The 20895-nt window shown below is 42.6% G+C and overlaps 1 protein-coding gene across 6 annotated transcripts in view; it reads right to left on the reverse strand.

Moving 5' to 3' along the window:
- Window positions 1-20895, reverse strand: part of HNRNPM (heterogeneous nuclear ribonucleoprotein M) — a 44949-nt gene that overhangs the window by 11025 nt on the left and 13029 nt on the right. For 2 of the 6 annotated variants that reach the window (XM_017500084.2, XM_017500082.2), the window contains exons 3-12: window positions 15349-15401; window positions 14424-14431; window positions 14240-14333; window positions 12431-12622; window positions 11259-11412; window positions 10121-10170; window positions 9193-9253; window positions 6300-6401; window positions 4173-4217; window positions 3639-3716 (exon numbers count right to left, since the gene is read on the reverse strand). In XM_017500084.2, coding sequence (XP_017355573.1) covers window positions 3639-3716; window positions 4173-4217; window positions 6300-6401; window positions 9193-9253; window positions 10121-10170; window positions 11259-11412; window positions 12431-12622; window positions 14240-14333; window positions 14424-14431; window positions 15349-15401 — 837 coding nt within the window. The remainder of the gene's footprint in view (window positions 1-3638; window positions 3717-4172; window positions 4218-6299; window positions 6402-9192; window positions 9254-10120; window positions 10171-11258; window positions 11413-12430; window positions 12623-14239; window positions 14334-14423; window positions 14432-15348; window positions 15402-20895) is intronic. The other 4 variants (XM_017500085.2, XM_017500083.2, XM_017500086.2 and 1 more) reach the window with 3 other exon arrangements.

The raw sequence follows: 20895 nt of genomic DNA on the forward strand, positions 1-20895 counted from the left end.
CGGCCAGCCTTACGATGTCTTTTAAAACAAGGGTCCAGGCTGGGCGTGGTTGCTCACGCCTGTAATCTCAGCACTTTGGGAGGCCGAGGCAGGCGGAATCACCTGAGATCCGGAGTTCAAGACCAGCCTGCCAACATGGTGAAACCCTGTCTTTAAAAAAAAAAAAGGTTCCTAGCTTCTGCAGAGAAAGCCCACCCCAGTGGTCACTTGTTTGAGAAGGCCTTTCGTGATTCCTATTGCTGGCTACTTCTTTTCTTGTGTGTCCATCTCATGCAGGCTAAAATGGGAATCACACTCTTCTTGCTGCAAGATCCATAAACAATCTCTCCCTCCCATGCTCAGAGGTCCTTGAAGAGTCTAGTTGTTATTAATCTTAGTCCTTAGAAATGTCCGGTAAGACAGGTGCTATGTGATGACTGCCTTGTACTACACAGCTACAAAGAATGTTTCTACACAGCCAGAATCCCTATCTTTCAATGAAATAAGCAACTCCATTAGAGATGTGGCAGCAGCCACATATTATGAATTAACAAGGACTGTGGCCGCCAATGGTGGGCTTAATATTCCTAGTTTGAATTAACTCAAGTGACCTCAAGGTTCAGCATACTCCTCATGGTGCTATGTGCTGGACAGCAGAGCCCAGGAGCCTGGGGGTAAATGGGGAGGGTGGGCAGGTGTGTAAAACAGAACCCCACAGGCCCACAGTGGCATCTTTGTGGAGCTCTGCTGCTCTCCTTCCATCCTGCCACCTGCCTGCAAGAATGCAGCACCCCACTCCAGACACACATACCACACGCCAGCATCAGCATGTTGGCAAGGGCCTCACAACTTATCTTGCTGGCTGTTGACGGGGCCCCAGAACTCAGGGAGCACTCTGCACTCCAATTTACACCTGCAAAGGGCAGCATTTTCACTGTCAAATACTGCCTCACAACAGTCAGTTTCTGACATTTAACAATCTTTTTTTTTTTTTTTACTTTAATCCCTAAGTGTTGGGATTACAGGCATGAGCCACCACACCCAGCCAACATTTCACAATCTTTTGATTTAATTTTTTTTTTTTGAATATCTGAAGAGATTTATTCTGAGCCAATTATTGTGGGTAACCCCCCATACAGGCACCGAGGAAGGAGAGCTAAGGAGAACGCTGGCACAATTAAGACCTGAAGAATATATCAGTTTATAGTGTTACCACTCAGTTATTTCCTTTTATATAATCCTTTTTTTTTTTTTTGCATTTTAGGTTTTGGGGTACATGTGAAGAATATGCAAGATTGTTGCATAGGTACACACATGGCAGTATAATGTGCTGCCTTCCTCCCCATCACCTACATCTGGCATTTCTCCCCATGCTATCTCTCCCCAACTCCCCACCCCGATTTAAATTTTTATAGCCAGTCTATCAAGATTTGACTCACGCTGAGTGATGGGCTCTGGGAGTCTGCCTGACCACCGGTCTAATGGCAGCACCCATGACCGTAATGGCTACACTCTGGTCATGAACATTTTATTAAACCCAAATGCCTGCTTCAATTCTTTTTCCACTGTGATTTACAGGTTCCTTGCAGTGCCCAAGGGCTCTAGAGGTCATTCCCTCTACTCTGCTGCAGAAGGAGCACTCCGAGTGGTGAATCTGAGAACATCTAAGAAAACAGTCTAGGAACATACACTCCACTTGTGGTTCTCCTAAGAGAATCGGCACTTGGAATCCTTTGCCACCCCCTACCCCAGGCTGTGAATCCTGACTGCTAGATTACACCTGCCAGTTCACCACTGACTTTGCCACATGGCTCAGCACAGCTCCCAAGCCAAACCATCCTGGCTTCCATCTACTTATAGCTGCACCACTCTGCTTCTCACAGCAACAACTCAAATTCCCTAATGACTAATCTGTTTTTAAAAAATAAGAGATGGGGTTTTGCCACGTTGCCTAGGCTGGTCTTGAACTCCTGAGCGCAAGCGATCCTCTCACCTTGGCCTCCCAACGTGTTGGGATTACAGGCGTAAGCCAACACACCCAGACTAATCTGCTCTGAGTAACATTTTAGCAAGCCAGATTTCGGAAACTTTTCTTTTTTAAATTAAAATCCCATGCACACGCAAGTTACAAGCTTGAATGTACTCTGGAAATACAGACCTTTGTTGCTTTATTACTAATGATGACAACTTTCCTACACCCTTTACCACCTTCTAGAACAAGGCACACATGAAGAGGGCAACAGACATCATGCCCCGCCGCTCCCTATGCACCAGAAGGGCCTGATCATCAGAGACAGCCGCCTTTCAAGCCTGACAGTGATGTCTGTCCTTGTACCATTTTCACATCCTCTGTTACGAGAAACCCACAAAGAAAGGTTTACACCCAAATCTCTAATGACTTCCCATTCCAAGAAAGTTTCTGTGTATAAAAGCAGCTGCTTTCTTGCAGTGAAGGGGAAGGTCAAAGAGTAACCAGCACATAGAGGATTTAAAAAATGAAGGCCCCGCTGGTGCCCTGGGGCTACTGCTGTGCTGGAGGCACTTGTAAAAGGCAAGATCCCCACATGATGAAGAGCCAGATCTGGAGCCAGACGGCCTGGGTTCATATCCAGGCACCACGGTTTACCAGTCAAGTGGCCTTAGACAACCTATGACTCAGCATCCAACGAAATTGGGATAACAGTACCTACATATCACGTGGCTCTCACAAGGACTAAATGAAATATATTGTTATATTTCTGTTAAAATGCTGGGGAGCTGGGTCACGCCTGTAATCCCAGTACTTTGGGAGGCTGAGGTGTGCCTATCACCTGAGGTCAGGAGTTCAAGGCCAGCCTGGCCAACATGGTGAAACTTCGTCTCTACTAAAAATACAAAAATTAGCCAGGCATGATGGCATACACTTGTAATCCCAGCTATGCAGAATTGCTTGAACAGAGGTTGCAGTGAGCCAAGATCGCACCACTGTACTCTAGGCTGAGCAACAGAGTGAAAGCCAATCTCAAAAAAAAAAAAAAAAAAAAAAAAAGCTGGGCATGGTGGTACACGCCTGTAGTCTCAGCTACTCAGGAGGATGAGAGAGAATTGCTTGAATCCAGGTGTTTGATGCTACAGTGAATTATGATGGTGCCACTGCACTCCAGCCTAAAAAAAAAAAAAAAAAAAAAAAAAAAAGTTGGTGGGGAGGGGCAGTGGAGGTTTTGAATTATAGTAAACCAGAATTTGCATTATGAAACTGCTACATTAAAGGAGGCTGTGGTTTTTATTAATGCTTCTGTGGACAATGCTGCTGGGGCAGACGATAAAGAGCTACCTATTCCAGCACTCCTAGAGAGAGACAAACTTGATCAAGCTTTAAAGAATCCCTCATACTCGGAGCCCATAACCATGAATGTGTACATGCTTTTTAACACTGTACTGGAAAATTATTGCAGAGCTTGGGAACACAGGACATCTCAAAAGACTAGTGACCAAGTGAATTAAAAGTCTACTGTTATGCCTAGTTTTTTAAATATTTAGGGCAATTCAAAAGACATTTGATTCAGTAGAAAAGTGGAAGTGATAAATCACTTATTCAGTGGGTCTGCAGCCTAAAAGTCACCTGAGAGCCAAGAGAAGGCAAAGAGTGGGTGAAAGCAGGAAGAAAACACGATTCTTACCGTTTATCCTGCCCATGTTCATCCCAGATCCAAATCGACCCATGTTTTCCATACCACCACCAAAGGGCCCCTCCATTCCTGCAACAGAGGTTCACATTTCACCATCATCCAACAAGACTGCTTAGACTGAGCAGGGAAAGAAAAATTCTGTCACATGTTTCAACTGGGGTATCCTCTGCCAAGAACTCACCAAGTTTAAGGGCTTTTGAAAAACAAAAAAATGCTACTGCCCTTCTTTAAAAATCACCATCTTCAAAAAGCTGGTCTGATCCAACCCCCTCAATGAATAGACAAGCAAAAAGAGGCACAGAGATGGAGTGGTTTGCCCAAGGTCACAGAGCTAGTTAGTGAGACAGCCAGAACCAAAAGCCAAGACACCTGCTAAAGGGATGGACAGGCAGGAGGAAGTCATCTCTAGACTCAAACTGAAACTGATGGTAATTTCATGCAGGGCTTAAACAAGAAAGAAAAGAGGAAAGAGAGAAAACTATGCCTAAAAGTGATTATGTTTGTACTTCATTTTAAATTTCTTACCTCCCATTTTATTTATTCCAAATCCTATGCCTTCCATTCCCATTCCTTAAAAAGAAAAAGTCAATGCAAACTAAAATTATGTCAAAGCAGTAAATAACATTTGAATTTAAAAAGCATAATTCCAAACCAGCAAATGAACCCAAAAGAAAATCTCTGATGACAAGTATATTGGTTATCAATAAAAAGAGGCCCTACCATTTCAATTGTCAAATATATCGCTTAAAATTCTGATGGATCGTCTGGGTGTGGTGGCTCACGCCTGTAATCCCAGCACTTTGGAGGCCGAGGAGGGTGGATCACGAGGAGTTCAAGACTAGTCTTGTCTGGCCAACACAGTGAAACCCCATCTCTACTAAAAATACAAAACATTAGCCAGTATGATGGTGTGTGCCTGATATCCCAGTTATTCGGGAGGCTGAAGCAGGACAATCGCGTGAACCCAGGAGGCGGAGGTTGCAGTGAGCCGAGATCACACCACTGCACTCCAGCCCTGGCGACAGTGGGAGACTTTGTCTCAAAAAAACAAAAAACAAAAAACAACAAAAAAACACTGTCCAACTGGGTNTTTTTTTGAGACAGGGTCTCCTTCTGCCACCTAGGCTGGAACACAGTGGCATGGTCACTGCTTACTGAAGCCTCAGCCTCCGAGGCTCAAGTGATCCTCTTGCCTCAGCCTCCCAAGTAGCTGGGACTATAGGTGTACGCTGCCACACCTGGCTAATTTTTAAAAAATATTTTGTAGAGACAGGGTCTCACTATGCTGCCTAGACTAATCTCAAACTCTTGGCATCCAAAAGTGCTGAGATTACAGGCATGAGCCACCACAACACGCCTCAAGTCAGGCAGTATTAAACATGAAATAGAATTATAAAACACATTTTATGGAACATTAACTTTTTAGAAAAATATTTTAGGGAACAGAAGTAGATAAAAAGTCCCTGTTAAAGGTAAAATCTTCAAAATAAAAACAGTTCCTAAAAACACCAAGACTTCCCCAACCCCCTGTCTTTCTGTTTGGGTGTCAGACATGGGGACATGGTGGGGGGCGTGTGTATGAGGTGGGGGGGGATTGGTAGGGCCATTCTCAGTTGCGGCCCAGGACTTTGAAGTCAGCACCAGGGGTGGTGGCTCTGGAAAAGAGACTAGGGATATGCAATCCACACTGTAATTTCCAAGGAGTCCAAGAAAGACCAAAGTCTGAGGCCATAAAAATGAAACATTCCTTAATAAAAATACATCACTACACAGAAATGAAAACGCTCAACAGCAAAGCCTAAGTTTATTCTACATGTCAAAGCTTTCATGCAGTAGCTACTCCTTGTCCTTTTACTATTATTTTTAGACAGAGTCTTGCTCTTGTTGCCCAGGCTGGAGCAGTGGTGCAATCTCAGCTCACTGCAGCCTCCGCCTCCCGGGTTCAGGTGATTCTCCTGCCTCCACCTCCTGGGTAGCTGGGATTATGGGCCCACACCACCATGCCCAGCTAATTTTTGTATTTTTAGTAGAGACGGGTTTTCGCCATGTTGGCCAGGCTGGTCTCAAACTCCTGACCTCAGGTGATCCACCCAACTCAGCCTGCCAGAGTCCCATCTTTGTCTTCTTAAAGACAACAATGTCCACCATGTTTCTTGTGTCGGCCATGTTGTCATGCAGTAAGGCCCTCTCCGCCTTTCTTTGATCTATCAATGCCCCTAGCTCTCCAGCAGCAGCTGTGCCCACACCAGGAGGGCCCAAGGGGGTCCGGGTAAGAAACTTTTTAGGGCACTGCAGCAGTGCCACGGTTCCATGCTCAGGAGACCTGCAGCCTGTCACTAACTGACAGTGTGACCTTGAGCAAGAGCAACTCTCTGGCTTGCCTCCTCTTATCAAATGGCATGACTATCTCAGCTCAGAAGGTTGTGAGGTTACAATGAAAAAGCATAATGACTTTTTAAAAAAGGATTCAACTCAATAAAAATACAAAATATTGCCTTTATTCAAAATGAAGCAGAGATGAATGAGGAGGGATTTTTGGCCCAGTTAAATCTGTATTTCATTTAAACTGCTCGAAGTCCAACTGCCCCAATAATTAACTTTAATAATTTTCACTTCCCCAAACCCCCAAGCAAGGTGCACTGTCAATCTTACCGGCGGGACCTATGTTTCCCATTCCAATGCCTTTATTCAGGTGATTGGCATCAATGGGTTGCCCTCCTGGTCCTAACCCCATGCCAATACCACCAAGGCCATCTGGAAGGAAAAGAGAAAGTGGCTTAGTTTTCCCCTACTTAGCAAACCTTGACCCTCAAAGGAAAGGAGTCTTTGTTTATTGAGTTGCAGCTATCCACTCCAGCCTACCGCCCCCACCCACCAGCATCCCCAGGACCTAATGCAATATTTAACATCAGCACACTTAGAAACAAAACCTTGTTCTGGCGTTTGGGATGTGTGTGTATACCACAAAGGCAGCTAAAAACCAATGCACCTGAAAGTCAACAACCCCCATACTAAGATTCTTGAGCTCCTATTTGTTTCACTAACCCACAGACTGAGAACCGTCTGATCAGAAACAGTGACTCAAGACATCAGATGGCAAGCAGCACAAGTGTGCCCAATCCCTAGTAGCCCAAAAAACGTTTCTCATAAAAAAGCAGTTTACAAACCATCCAATCAACATCCTGGGTATACACTACTCTCTGAATCTGGGTGGCTTTAGTAACAATGACACTAATGTATTCAAGGAACCTATCTTCCTGTCCCCAAGCTTCCTAACCCACAATTGGGGACCAGCCCACACTCAGTTCCATGCCCCACAAGTATAAACAGGAACACAGAAATACAGGCTGGTCTCTGGAAACAGCCAAAAGAGCTAATTACACCTGCAATATCTGGGGTAACCACCACCTAAGGCTTAAACCATAACCAGGTAAAGTTTTAAAAATGAATGCTGGCCAGATGTGGTGGCTGACACCTGTAATCCCAGCACTTCGGGAGACCAAGGGATGGATCACCTGAGGTCAGGAATTCAACACCAGACTGGCCAACATGGCAAAGCCCCATCTCTACTAGAATTACAAAGATTAGCCTGGCATGGTGGCACACACCTGTAATCCCAGCTACTCAGGGGGCTGACAAGAGAATTGGTAGAACCCAGGAGAGGGAGGTTGCAGTGAACCAAGATTGCACCACTAAACTGCAGCCTGGGTCATAGAGTGAGACTCCATTTCAAAAAAAAAAAAGGCTGGTTGCAGTCACCCGTAATCCCAGCACTTCAGGAGGCTGAGGCAGGTGATCACCTGAGGTCAGGCGTTCAAGACCAGCCTGGCCAACATGGAGAAATCCCATCTCTACTAAAAATAGAAAATTAGCCTGGCATGGTGGTGATGCTTATAATCCTCAGCTACTCAGGAGGCTGAGACAGGAGAATTTCTTGACCCCGGGAGGTGGAGGTTGCGGTGAGCCAAGATCGCGCCATTGCACTCCAGCCCAGGCAACGAGTGAAACTCGTTTCAAACAAAACAAAACAAAACAAAACAAAATTCATTTAAAAAGTAAATAAAACCATCAGTCAGTTGAAAGGCCACACACAAAAAAAGTAAATAAATCCTGCTGCCAGTTGCCAGGCATTTAATCTGATTAACGTTCCATCTTTAATTGCATAGCAACAGCAGCAAGAGATCACCAAGGTTACTTACTCCCCAAAGCACTGAAGGCTTTGAAGTCAACCCCCTGAAATGTGCTGGGAGACCAAGAGCCATGGATAACGGGCTCCCTGGGGTGTGTGCTCCTCCTCCTGCTCCAGCACAAGAGCCATCAAGAGCCATCGCCATGGTCCAGGGAGACCACTGCTCAGGTGAACACCCTGAGTATGTATTTGGGAAATGAGTATGTTATGTCCAGGACATGCAATCCTTCTCTAAGTAACGATGCCTTTCAACAGATGAGCCTTCTCATGAAGCCGCAGATTTGTTCTCAAGATACATCTGTCACGCTGCCTTAATGCTACGCTGCAAAGGTGCTCTGGCTGGGCTCCCATCCAACTCAGTAAGTGAGCGGGGTCCTCAACTTGAGCAGCTGCTCCAGACCAGGCCCCCTCAAACCGCCTGGTGGAGGGCCCCCAGCACAGCACACACAGGCCTGTCACCCTCACCCATCTTCCTTCTCCAGGCTGGCCCTACCTGTGCCAGTGATTCCCTGAACCCTCCCACCGCTGTCTGCACTCAGGTTCTGGCTTCCCGCCTCAGGCTTATCTAGGACTTTGCACTAATACGTGCCTCTGCCTCCTATGTGGTGGCCAATCAACTAGCCTTCCCTGTCCCAAGACAGATTTTCACCTGGAGTCACGCATAGCTGATCCCTTCCCCTTCTGCAGAGAAGTTATTTGTTCAAGACACTTGACATACTATAAAACTCACCTAAAGTATTCAGTAGTTTTTAGTATATTCAGAGATATGCAACCACCACTACCACTTAATTCCAGAACACTTTCATCATCCAAAAGAGAAATCTAACCTTATTAGCAATCACTTCCCCACTTACTCCTTCCCAGCCACGGGCCACCACTAATCTACTTACTGCCTTTATGAATTTATATATGCTGAGCATTTCCTATAGATGAAATCAAGGTTCATCCACACTGCGACACGTGTATTTCAACCAGCTGTAAACATCTATGGATGAATTTCTGTATGGATGTCTAGTGTGTACTGCTGGCCCACATGAGACTAATCAATGTCTTCTGAATTCGAGGGCAGTCTGGTTTTCATTCCCTTAGGAGGTTCTGATTCTTCCTTCCCCAGGACACTTTCAAAATGCCTAACTACATCCTCTACATCCTGGGGCTCACCACAAGGTAATCCTAACAATATCCTCGAGTTGTGAATCTCTGCTCATTTCTCACCCTGAAAAATCTATAGAAAAGAACTGGCCAAAAGAACTGAGGGCTAACCTGGCAGAGGTTCAAGTGAAACTCTGTGATCATTTTCTTTTTATTAGTATAACTGAAATTCAAACTCTCAGCCATAATCAATGAAACACTTACGGGGAAGTTGTTGTGGACGCTCAGGAGGGAAGAAATCTCCCTTTGGTAAGGCCCTCTCATCCTGAAAGAGAATGAAAATGAATAAATCTTAGTATCCAGTGCAGCAGTGTTTGCAACAGCAAAAGACTGGAATGACCCCCCCATCAACAGAGGAACAGCTGAACACACTATCCCTGCCATGGAATCATATGCAAGGATGGAAAGGCATGTGGAGTGTACTTGCTATTTTATGTCAAGGGGAAGGATCAAAGACACATAGATATTATTGTGGGAGATGATGGGAACCTGGACAAGAAGTCCAAGTAGGATTCTCACTATCTTTTCATGCTTTTTGGCTTTTGAATCATGTGAATCTATTATCTATTCAAAAAACTTAACTATTCTATTTAGAGTAATGAAAAAATTGCTGTAATAGCTTCTTTTATCATTTTCGTGAACTTGAGTCCCAACTAGATTGCCATCAGCATGTTCCGGTCAGGTCTGTAGTAACTATCATCTTTGGCACAGCCACAGCAGAGCAAATGTTTATTAAGACTGAAATGCTCCAAATGACCTTTAACAGCTGTCTGAATCAATGCTTAATTATGTTCACAACAGATTTGATGCTAAACAAACATTATATTGTAATACTTTAAAAACTGGAACCCCATATAATAGCCATTCTTTGAAACGGATCACTTGCTCAACCAGGATACCCAGGTGACTTCCTGAGCGAGCCATGAACAGTCAACTGTGCAAAGGGAAAAATATCTAATGCAGTTCAAGAGCTGCTTGAGCAAAATGTTATTTCTCTCACAAATTTGTTCAACATACTGCATCCTATTTAGAATAATCCATAAATATTTTACAGTGGTATGTGTACACTCTTATTAATTCCATGTTTTTGCTAGACTTGAGTGTATCACAGAGAAAGATCCTACTGACTTACCATCTTGACATGCATTGGTCTATCAAATAGCAGCTGGCCATTAAACATAGCTGGTATTACAATTAAGGCTATTTATTGCAATTCTAAAAATGTGCACAAAAGAAATACAAAGAAAAAAGAAAGAGAAAATACTCCCTAACTGCTACCAGTCCCTCTAAGTGATGAATTTATGAGCAGTTTCAATTCTTCATTGTGCTTTCAACAATAAACATAAAAGGAACAATAAATAAAGCTTCAGGGGGGAGGACAAGACAGCTTCCGCTTATTCCTTAGGTGTGAAGCTTCATTCATAACCTTAAACTTTTCACCAAACCATCCTCTTAAGCATCAAGGTTCTCTGAATGTGGCCAATGGGCCAGGTGTCTACCACCAACTAAACTGAAGCACCATGTTATCTGGGTAAGACATGTCTTGCCTGAGTTGCATGAATGTGCTCATGTGGGGTACTCTCCATGGGATTAAAAACTCTTGGGTAAGCCTAGGGAAAGGACAAGTGGCCTACTCCAAAATGATGTTTACTCACTGGACAGAGTAAGGTCCTGTAAGGATCAATTATATAGGAAACAACAGCCCAGTTTCTCTCTAGTGGTGCATTCTTTGGGCTCCCTCCTTCAAACCTAGACTTTTCTGAAAAGAAAACCATCCACACTGTACTGAATCAACTCCACCCCCAGAGAACTTTTTTTTTTTTTCTTTTTTTGAGACTGAGTCTTGCTCTGTCGCCCAGGCTGGAGTGTAGTGGCATGATCTCGGCTCACTGCAACCACTGCCTCCTGGGTTCAAGCAATCTCGTGCCTCAGCCTTCAGAGTAACTGGAATTACAGGTGCCGACCACCGCGTCTGGCTCATTTTTGTATTTTTAGTAGAGGCAGGGTTTCACCATGTTGGCCAGGCTGATCTTGAACTCCTGACCTCAAGTGATCCGCCCATCTCAGCCTCCTAAAGTGCTGGGATAATAGGTGTAAGCCACTGTAGCCAGTCTAGCCCAGAGAACCTTTTAATTCCACAGTAATGCTTTCCCTCTAGTCATATAAAAAGCATTAATACACACAGTCACATCTTCCTCACACAAACCTACATTACTAAAACAGCAATTTAGGTCAAATTGTTCACAAGCTTAATTCCTGCAAAAGGATACATATAGCTTGCACGGCTTCAATGGACTGTTCAAAAGTAACAGTGCCTATTCCACGACTTTTTCCATCCTTATCCTCAAGAATGTCTGCTCGGACCACCACACCAGCCATACTAAATACTTCCTTTAGTTTCTTCCAGCCAACTTTATAATCCAGCTAATCAAGAGAGAACGGGGTAAAAACTTCAATGTAAGTATCTTAAGAAACACAACATTTTAACTACGTGAATGAGACATGCTATGGTTGGGAAAAAAGTATTAGAAAATAATGTCACAAAAACTAAGCAACTGCAATGGAATTTTAAAAATAGGATTATAAAGTCTGACATTCACTATAAACAAACTGTACTTATAGTAAATATACTGTCTCTTTTCTCAGAAGCTTAAGTTACCTCATACTTTAAATTAATACTCATTTTCTGAACTTTTTTTTTTGAGATGGGAGTCATGCTCTGTTACCCAGGCTGTTCAGTGGCGTGATCTCAGCTCACTGTAACCTTCGCCTCCCAGGTTCAAGTTGTTCTCCTGCCTCACCCTTCTTAGTAGCTGGGATTACAGGAGCCCGTCACCACGCCTAGCTAATTTTTGTGTTTTTAGTAGAGACAGGGTTTCACCATGTTGATCAGGCTGGTCTTGAACTCCTGACCTTAAGATCTGCCCACCTCAGCCTCTCAAAGTGCTGGGATTACAGGTGTGAGCCACCGTGCCCAGCCCATTTTCTAAACATTTAAAAAAATTGTTTCCCTGATAAGCTTTACCATACCCTACCCCACCCAACCTACTTTCTTCTAAAAATATTTCCCCTTGCAGATGGCAGAGGTATTATCATTCACCCCGGACATAAAAGGAAGGTGTCAGTGCACTGTCTCTGCTCATACACTCTTATTCTGCACCAAAACCGCACAAAATAAACCAAAAGAGAATGCAGACTCAAGTTACTGCTTATGGGAACACCTGCAAAACTCAGGAATCACAGCTCCAATGAGACCATGGTCAAGCTTGTGACTTAGGAATGCAGACAAAGTCCACCCCTAAGGCTGATTTAAAGAAATGAAGAACACAACCCTTATTTACATTTTTCTTCTCAAATGTCAGAATTACTTTTGTAACATATTGACAAGGTCATTTCATCAAGTTCTGATTTTCCACTTTAGACGATGGCTCTGTTTACTTACGTTTGCTACAAATACTGTGCTTCCAAGTCTTCCAGCCTGCAATGCATGGATAATCTCATTTGGGATGTTGGGATTATTTAGGATACTGGGTGGGATAGTAATCATTCCTGGGCCACCTGGTCCCATACCCATCCCACCAGTCGTAGCCATCACCTTTTGCATTGCTCTCCTGGCATGTTCACCATCAGGATCCTAAAATAAGCACAAAACGTGTTACGTTTGACCCAGAAACAACAAAAACCATACTTGCACAGTAAATGATATTCTCAAGACTTAGAAACTGAAAGGTTGTTTGAAAAGCATCTCTCAAATCTATTAACAAGAAAGTCCAATGAACTCAACAACCAGCCTAGAAGAGACCGGCTAAAGGAATAGGAAAGGAAGAAAGGACATGAAATGTGGCACTAAAAACACAGCTCTTAACTAAATTAAGTAAAAAAGAAAACGGGGGCAGGGAGAGAAACAGGATTAGCTGATATAACGTAGAACTGCCAGACTGAAATTAGAGCTTCATGGGCTTGGTATAGCTGAATCTACTACTAATTCATTGGGGAGGTTTTTTGATTTCTGCAAACCCCATCAATAACTTTTCCAAAAGTTTGAAAAAAAAACAAAACAAAACAAAACAAAAAAACAGTTTTAGATAACACAAGTACCCCCCCATCCTTCAAGTCCTTCAGGTGTTTGAAGTCATGTATGTAAGGTCTGGACAATATAACAACATCTGGACAGGTCTGTGAAGCTCTGGTATTGACTCTCTTCTCGAACTCTCTGTCCTGTCATTTACCACCAACAGCACTAAAAAAAGACATCATGAACACATGAGAGATCTTAGACCCTACCACGCTTCGCTCTGAATCTACTCATCTTCCTCCCCAAGAGGTAAAAAGAAGTCAAGAGGGTTTTCTTTTTTTTTGAGATGGAGTTTCACTCTTGTTGCCCAGGGTGGAGTGCAATGGCGCATTCTCAGCTCACTGTAACCTCTGCCTCCCAGGTTCAAGCGATTCTCCTGCCTCAGCCTCCTGAGTAGCTAGGATTACAGGAACTGGCCACCATGACCAGCTAATTTTTTGTATTAGTAGAGATGGGATTTTACTAGGTTGGTCAGGCTGAGCTCCAGTGATCCACCTGCGTTGGCCTCCCAAAGTGCTGGGATTACAGGCATGAGCCACTGCGCCCAGTCAACAAAAAACCTGTCTTCCTCGAGGAAGATATCTGATTCAAATCAAATGTGAAAGCAGGTTTGAGGAGTAACAAACTCACTTTATTTTTTTTAGACAGGGTCTCACTCTGTCACCTAGGCTGGAGTGCAAGGGCGCAACCTCAGCTCATTGCAACCCCAAAATCCCGGGCTCAAACAATCCTCCTGCCTCAGCCTCCCAAGTAGGTAGGACTACAGGCATGTACCACCAATGCTTTGCTAATTTTTATATCTTTTGTAGAGATGGAGTTTCCCTATGTTATCCATGCTGGAAAAAACTCACTTTAAAAAAAAAAGAAAAAAGATGGGCCAAGAAGAGGGTTCGGACAGAGTAAAACTTAATGGCACAAACCCACAGGCTCACGGATTGAGAGTCCCTGAGACAACAATGCCGCAGACAAATCACAGATGTTAGAAGGCGGTCACCACCCCAACATCCTTGCAGGGAGTGGCTGCTGTAGGCTGTGACTGACACTCTTCATTAAAAACAACAGGCTGGCACTTGCTTTGCAAAACGCCATCTAGGACCATGACAGTCTTTCCCTAATTCCAAAGAGGGATCACTCAACAATTACACACAGGATCCGCAGTGTTAAGCCAGAGCTTACTTCTTTGACTTTCAGTGGTCTTCCACTTAGACTATGCTTGTTTAGGACTTCTGCAGCTTTTTTCATGCTCTCTTCCATCTTGAATTCAACAACACTATAAAAAGTCAAAAGAAAACAAATAGAGTGAATCCAGTCCTACAAGTTAGAAAGTTCAAATACCATTAAGTAATTAGATGATACTTACGCACATCCCTTTGGAGAAAGCCAGAGACCAGTCAGAAGAGCAAGGAAGGGGAAAAAGAAAAGAAAACAATAGTAAATACCAGTGACAGTTATAAACAGACTAAAAATATGATTAATGTCACAAAGTTAGTCTTTCAAAATGAACCCTTTTAAGGGGAAGCTGACAGAAGTGCCTCGCCTTGCCTTCCTTGTAAAAAGCTGGGCTCCTTAATATTTCCCTCTCCTACGCGTTACCAGCATTGCACTAGAGCTGCTGACGTTGTAATAAGCAGACCTAAATTCAGGGTCTCCAAGAAATCACACCAACTTTAGATCTGCTTCCCTCTAGTACTCAATCGAGTCCTTATCATATTCCTCCTAAATCCATCCCTTTCATAAGTTAAGCTCATCCTTTTGATTATTCTAAGCCATTCTAATGCACGACAGAAAATAGTTTATGTTCTCTTTAAACTAGGCCAATTTTGAACATTCAGGTTTTTAATATTTGGTTTACAATTTACTGGCACAAAGGCAACTTTTCGGAATCTTTGGTTCACACAACTTTCAAATTCAGCAAACAACCAAGAGTAAAATTTTCTAGACAAGAACACACTTTTTACATTAATTATACCACCGCTAAAATTCCATGCATAATTCACACACAGCCAATTCCTCTGTTAACAAAGAGACAATGCTGCTATTGGTCCCCAGTTATCCAAATTGGGCATCCAAACAGAATACCAAAAAGCTCTTTGGCCAGCCATTTGGAAAAGCGGGACTCCCGTTTGCAAATCCCCTCCCACCCCACTCGAATGTTTGGCAAAATCAAACATAGCTACTGTAACATGAGCACTCACTGCCTTCCTGATTTCATTCGATTCCACGCCACCATACAGTTACATTTTTCATGTAGTAAATCCACAGAAGAAATTCTCTCAGACACTTACCCTTGACTTTCCTTCAGCGTCCATTAAGAGCTCCACGTATGTTACCTCACCAACTACAAATCAGTTTCCAGACGACACATAAACCAAGGGAGAAAAGCCAAGAAAACAATGGGAATTTAGAACAATCATCAGCAACCTTGTATGGAGCCTCTGCCTTATAAGAAAGCCCAGAAACACTCCATATTCTCTAAACCACCGAACTAGGCATTACAGGTGTGCAGTAAAAGTAGGTGAAAACACGTTAACAATATGTCCTTGATTTTCCTCCCACCACAAACAAGCTATTCCACAGATTTCCATATCAATTTCCCTGTCTGGAAAACTCATTCATGACTAGAGGCAATCCAAATCTATAGGAAAGAAGTCTGCGTGATTTACTTTTTTGGGGAGGGGAGGAAAACAGTTTTATACATACAATCTCATTGGTGGCAAGTAGGTGAAATGCATACAAATTACGATGCCATCGTGCTGAGCTCACATGGTATAAATACAAGGACACATGTATGCAAAGGTATAAGCTCACAGGCACACATGGCCGGGGGGCCAGCTTCACAGGTGAGCAACCCGTGCAGTCGTCCAGAGCCCCGCACTCGGGGGCCTCAGCTTGGTTTAATGCTGTTAATGCTGCCATGACATTCTTAATCTTTTAACAAGAGGCCCCTTGTTTTGGTTTTGTGTTGGGCCCCACAAATTCTATAGCTGGTCCTGCACACAGCACTAGGCTCCACAGCTGTAGAGGCAGAATGTTCGAATATAGTAAGATCACAAAACCACAGCAGCATCTGGATTCTCTTCAGTGAATTAAGCCAGGCTTCATTCTTGCTGCTTTCTAAACCTCCCCATTAAAGGACACAAATAAATTCAAATTTAGGACTCAGATTTTATATCTAAAGAGTTAAACAGACTCACATGATTCTAATCTACACAAAAGGGAAAAAAAACCAAAGCATTTGAAAAGTTTCTGCAGCTTTTCCTCAAGGTTTGGATTGCCAATTCATGACCACCATGACCAGATGTTAGACTCCATAAAGACAACCACCAAAATGGCTGCTGAACTTGAAGATGGCACACACAAAACAAATGTCAAGTGTTAACCTGGAGAAAACAATCTCTAACCAGACTCTCCAAAGTCAAATCATGGGCTTCTGTTGTTCTCTGGATCAGTTTGGTTTAGCAGAAAAAGGATAAAAATAACCCACCTAATGACCTTGACAAGTCCTGCCTATTCCAACTCTTTTGTTCAAAGGACATTAAAATTATGAGGCTATAGGAAGGAAAATTTTTAATAAAAAACAAGATAAAATTATTTTACAAAAAATTTAAAAACCTGAAGGACGTATTAATGGCTCTACACACTCAGTGAGGCAAGAAAGCCAAGTGTTTACATCTAGAGCCTCACCTTCTTTGTCCTCTCCTGAAATGTTTCAGAACCAAACTAGCACTTTGTACAAAACAGGAAGGACAAAGAATAATTAGTGCAAAGAAATGAAGAATGAAAATAGGAGGGATCGGTTTAACTTAACTTTTGGAGTATGTACTCCTGTGGGGTAAACTGAAAAATGACTGCAGCCAAGGGACAGTTGTACGGAGTGACTTTACTTAACCTTTAAAAAGCAAAGCAGTTCAAAAAATGCAGCAGCCCTGAGACCACGTTAAAAGCCATTTGTTTCAAGAGCAGCAGCCATTCAAGGACCACCAACCCTTGTCTCCACTTTGATGAAAATGCCACAGTGTCAAAACAGTGAATGAATAAGGCCCCAAGTTTACTTCCTACCAGCTATGACTACCACCTAATAACCTTTAAAAAAATAAAAGACTCACAATAACTAATTCAAGATAGCTGCAACCATGTTGTCCAAATTCAAATCCTGTTACATTTGAAGTTTCTGGTCTGTGTCCATAAAGACACTTGATCAAAAAGCTGTCATTGCAACCTAGAAACCAAGCAAGTCCAAACCAAACTTTTTTCCATGGCTATAACCACTTTAACAAAAAGAGAGGTTTAGAAATTAGGACTTTTTCCATGTAACAGTATAGTCTAGTAATGGCACACCTAACTTCAATCCTTTGTACTAAAAATTTGCTTAAAACCTTCTCCATCTTTTTCCCCTAAATGGTATCATTGTTTAGCAGTCACCTGAGGGTCCAGGATGAGTAATGCTGTCCCCGAGATCATCAGTAATGACCACGCTCCTCACAAACTCATAAAATTCCAACCTCTACCCTGACAGACCATCAATTCAGTGTTAAGGGATCTGTATAACAGCTGCTAATTCATAGTTTCCTATAGGAAGATGAAGCCTTTAAAAGACCACCTCCCTTTTGGTTCTACAATAAACAAAGCAAAGATTTGTTTCATATAGTCAGCACAACTATTGACAAGAATGTGAGGGCAAATTTTGACAAGTAACCACAGTCTGGTCACATTCCACAAAGTTTAATGAACAAACCATCCAAAGCAGATCACACAGTCAGGACTCAGGGGCAGAGGTGACAGCTTGGCAGTAGCAGCGGTCTTACAGAAACGGCACTCGCAGATATTAATAAAAAATACAGTTGCTCCTCTCCCTGGGTAAACATGGATGTAATTCACGGAATCCCAAGAGTAGGTTGCTAAGACAAATTCTATTGCGCTTAAAAATCGAAACATCGAAATGAAAAAACTAAGACATTAAAAAATCTAACACCAAATGTTATCTTACTTCTATTTAAAATGCTCTAAGACACCATTTTTGACCAACATTTAAGTGAATTATTAAAAAGATTGCCTTATTCTTAAAACACATCAGAAGGATAAGATGCGCAAACCAAAAATAACTCAGGTGGTCCCTTGGAGCTACTGTGATCTCACTCTCCCTGCACAAACATTTATCAAAATAAGTATTTGTTTTTGTGTTCCCATTTACTGCCTAAGTCTGAAATGGGAGGAAAAAAAAAAAAAATAGAGGGAATACAGAGGCTAAAGCTTCACTGAAGAGAATTCATATGTGATAAAGCCTAGAATTTTTTTTCACAGGGGTGGGGTGGCTTGAAAGTCAGGCATGTTGTCAAACATTCTTCACCTCATAATGATCTATTATCAGGTAGCCACTCTATTGGGGTAGGGGGGTACACAGAACACATGCATACTCTTTAATATAAAGACATCTTGAAACATGGCAAAATATTTATTCTACACAACTACTTGGCTTATGGACAAGTTAGGAAATGACTGAGCCCACATTCCTCCTTAATTGCATGGCAATAGCAGAACGGTATTGCTTCCCTAACACCAAAGAACACATAGTAAACCAGACAGGCTGCAATGCTGGGGCTCAACTATTCACAAACATGAACACTTTAGCATAACAGGCCTTTCTAAAGTGCAGGTCGTGGCCAGGCGTGGTAGCTCACGCCTGTAATCCTAGCACTTTGGGATGCCAAGGAGGGTGGATCACCTGAGGTCAGGAGTTCCAGACCAGCCTGGCTAACATGGAGAAACTCCGTCTCTATTAAACATACAAAAACTAGCTGGGTGTGGTGGTGGGCACCTATAATCCCAGCTATTTGGGAAGCTGAGGCAGGAGAATTGCTTGAACCCTGGAGGCGGAGGTTGCAGTGAGTCAAGATCACGCCACTTCATTCAAGCCTGGGTAAAAGATTGAGACTCCATCTCAAAAAAATAAAATAAAATGAAATACAGGCTGCATTTCCAACCAAGGAAAATATGGAGGAACATGAACAGACTGGGCAGGAATTTTATTTAAATTGAAAATACATTTCTGCCTAATACAATACATTTCTGCCACAACGCCGGGAACCAAGATGGGAGGCTTTCTATTGGACTACACTTGCCCTCTGGGCCTTAGTTTTCTGTCAGCTGCAATTTGAAATTTACTTAAAGTGGAGCATGAAATACTAACAGAAGGATTAACTGCTTAAAGAAATCTTTGCTTACACAAGTTAAACGGACTGCTGCTAAACTTGGGATTGACTGAGGGCAAACTACATCCCCAACCTTCCTTTCTTTCTCAACCCAGGCTCTGTTTACTCACTGCAGGTGCAGCTCAGTTTTGCTCCAGTGGCGCTGCCCCATCTGGGTGCTGCTGGCTGCCTGGTGAGGCCAGGAGAAGCAGCCCAGCAAGGAGCTTCCTCTTTCCACACAGGACTTGATGGTCTCAAACACATGTAGCACAACACTGAGTTTAAAAGCCTAAGATCGCCTTTTGCTCACAGAAATCTTTGTATTTCCTACCCAGTACTTATGGTCAATAACTTTAAGATGTGTAACCCTTTACCTGTCAGGATACAAACTGGGGAAGTGTGGACTGTTAAGTCACTTTCAAAGGCATGAATGACCAGTTCACTTCCTATGTGGATTATCAACAGGAGATTCTAGATGCTGCTAAATGCCAAAATTAGAGCTGGAGAATATGTAGCTGGTATGAAAGATGGGGGAAGAGGATCAAGAGTGAGGGAGGCGCATGTGAGACAATCTCCCCCGGGAGTATCCTTAGGAAAAAAGCCACCCTCTTGCTCTCTCAAAGCTAGCTACTTTAGTTCTGAGAAGCTACAATTAGATAGTGCTACAATGACAGAAAATTTCAACAACTAACTCTAGTTCTTGTTCTACTCATGTCCTGAAACAAGGCCAAGATTCATCAGACCTTAAAACACAGTGATAGACTGCTTAGATTATGACGGCCCAAATCTCTGTGGTTTGGAATTATTTTGAGACTAATACTTTTAGGGTTGTGAGTGCCTCAATCTGCCAGTTCTTCCTGTGTATTAAATCTTCAAAAAACTTAAAGCTTATTGGCAACAGATTTCAAATTTAAACTAACCACTTAAACATTTTTTGTATGCCAAAACAGGAATAAAAAATGTACCTTTAAAAACACATAATAAAAAGAGTATTTCTTAAGGAGTCATGTGTATGTAAACAGTAAATTTCCTTAGACTTCGCATACTGAATATAAGCATTACCATAAAAAGATTACCTTTCTGAGTCACTTTACCCACAATCCTATACTGCTAATAATTTTAACAGCAAAGTAATTAATTTAGCCAGTACAGGGGAGCTCTAAACAAGAACATTTTAAGGCTCATTAAAAATAACTGATTTACTGCACACCTGTAATTCTGAATTACACCACCAAAAATACACTGAGAGGGCTGAGCCCAGGCATTCATAGCAGTATGCCAGGGGAATATGAGAACCAGTTTGGAAGTATCCGAATCAACCACCAGGCTGGCTCCACACTTAAGGGTGCAAAATAGTGAATTAAGGTGAACTGCTTCTACATCCAGAAACACCATGGCTGCTGCTGCTACCAGCTTTAAGGTTTCCCAAACCGAATTACTGAATGGTAAAGCAGTAAAAGTGTCACCTACTTTATCCATCATGTCCCAAAACTGGTTCACACACTCCTAAAAATGAAAAAATAATTTGGCCTGCAATCTCTTACAAAATTCTAACAATTGCATTTTCAAAGCCACATTCCTGGTTCTTGGAACTACTATACCTTATTATCAATGGAAATAGCAATTCAGCAGTTCAACCAAATC

This window comes from Cebus imitator, unplaced genomic scaffold, assembly GCF_001604975.1.
Source record: "Cebus imitator isolate Cc_AM_T3 unplaced genomic scaffold, Cebus_imitator-1.0 Scaffold263, whole genome shotgun sequence".
In the NCBI taxonomy this organism is placed as follows: Eukaryota; Metazoa; Chordata; class Mammalia; order Primates; family Cebidae; genus Cebus; species Cebus imitator.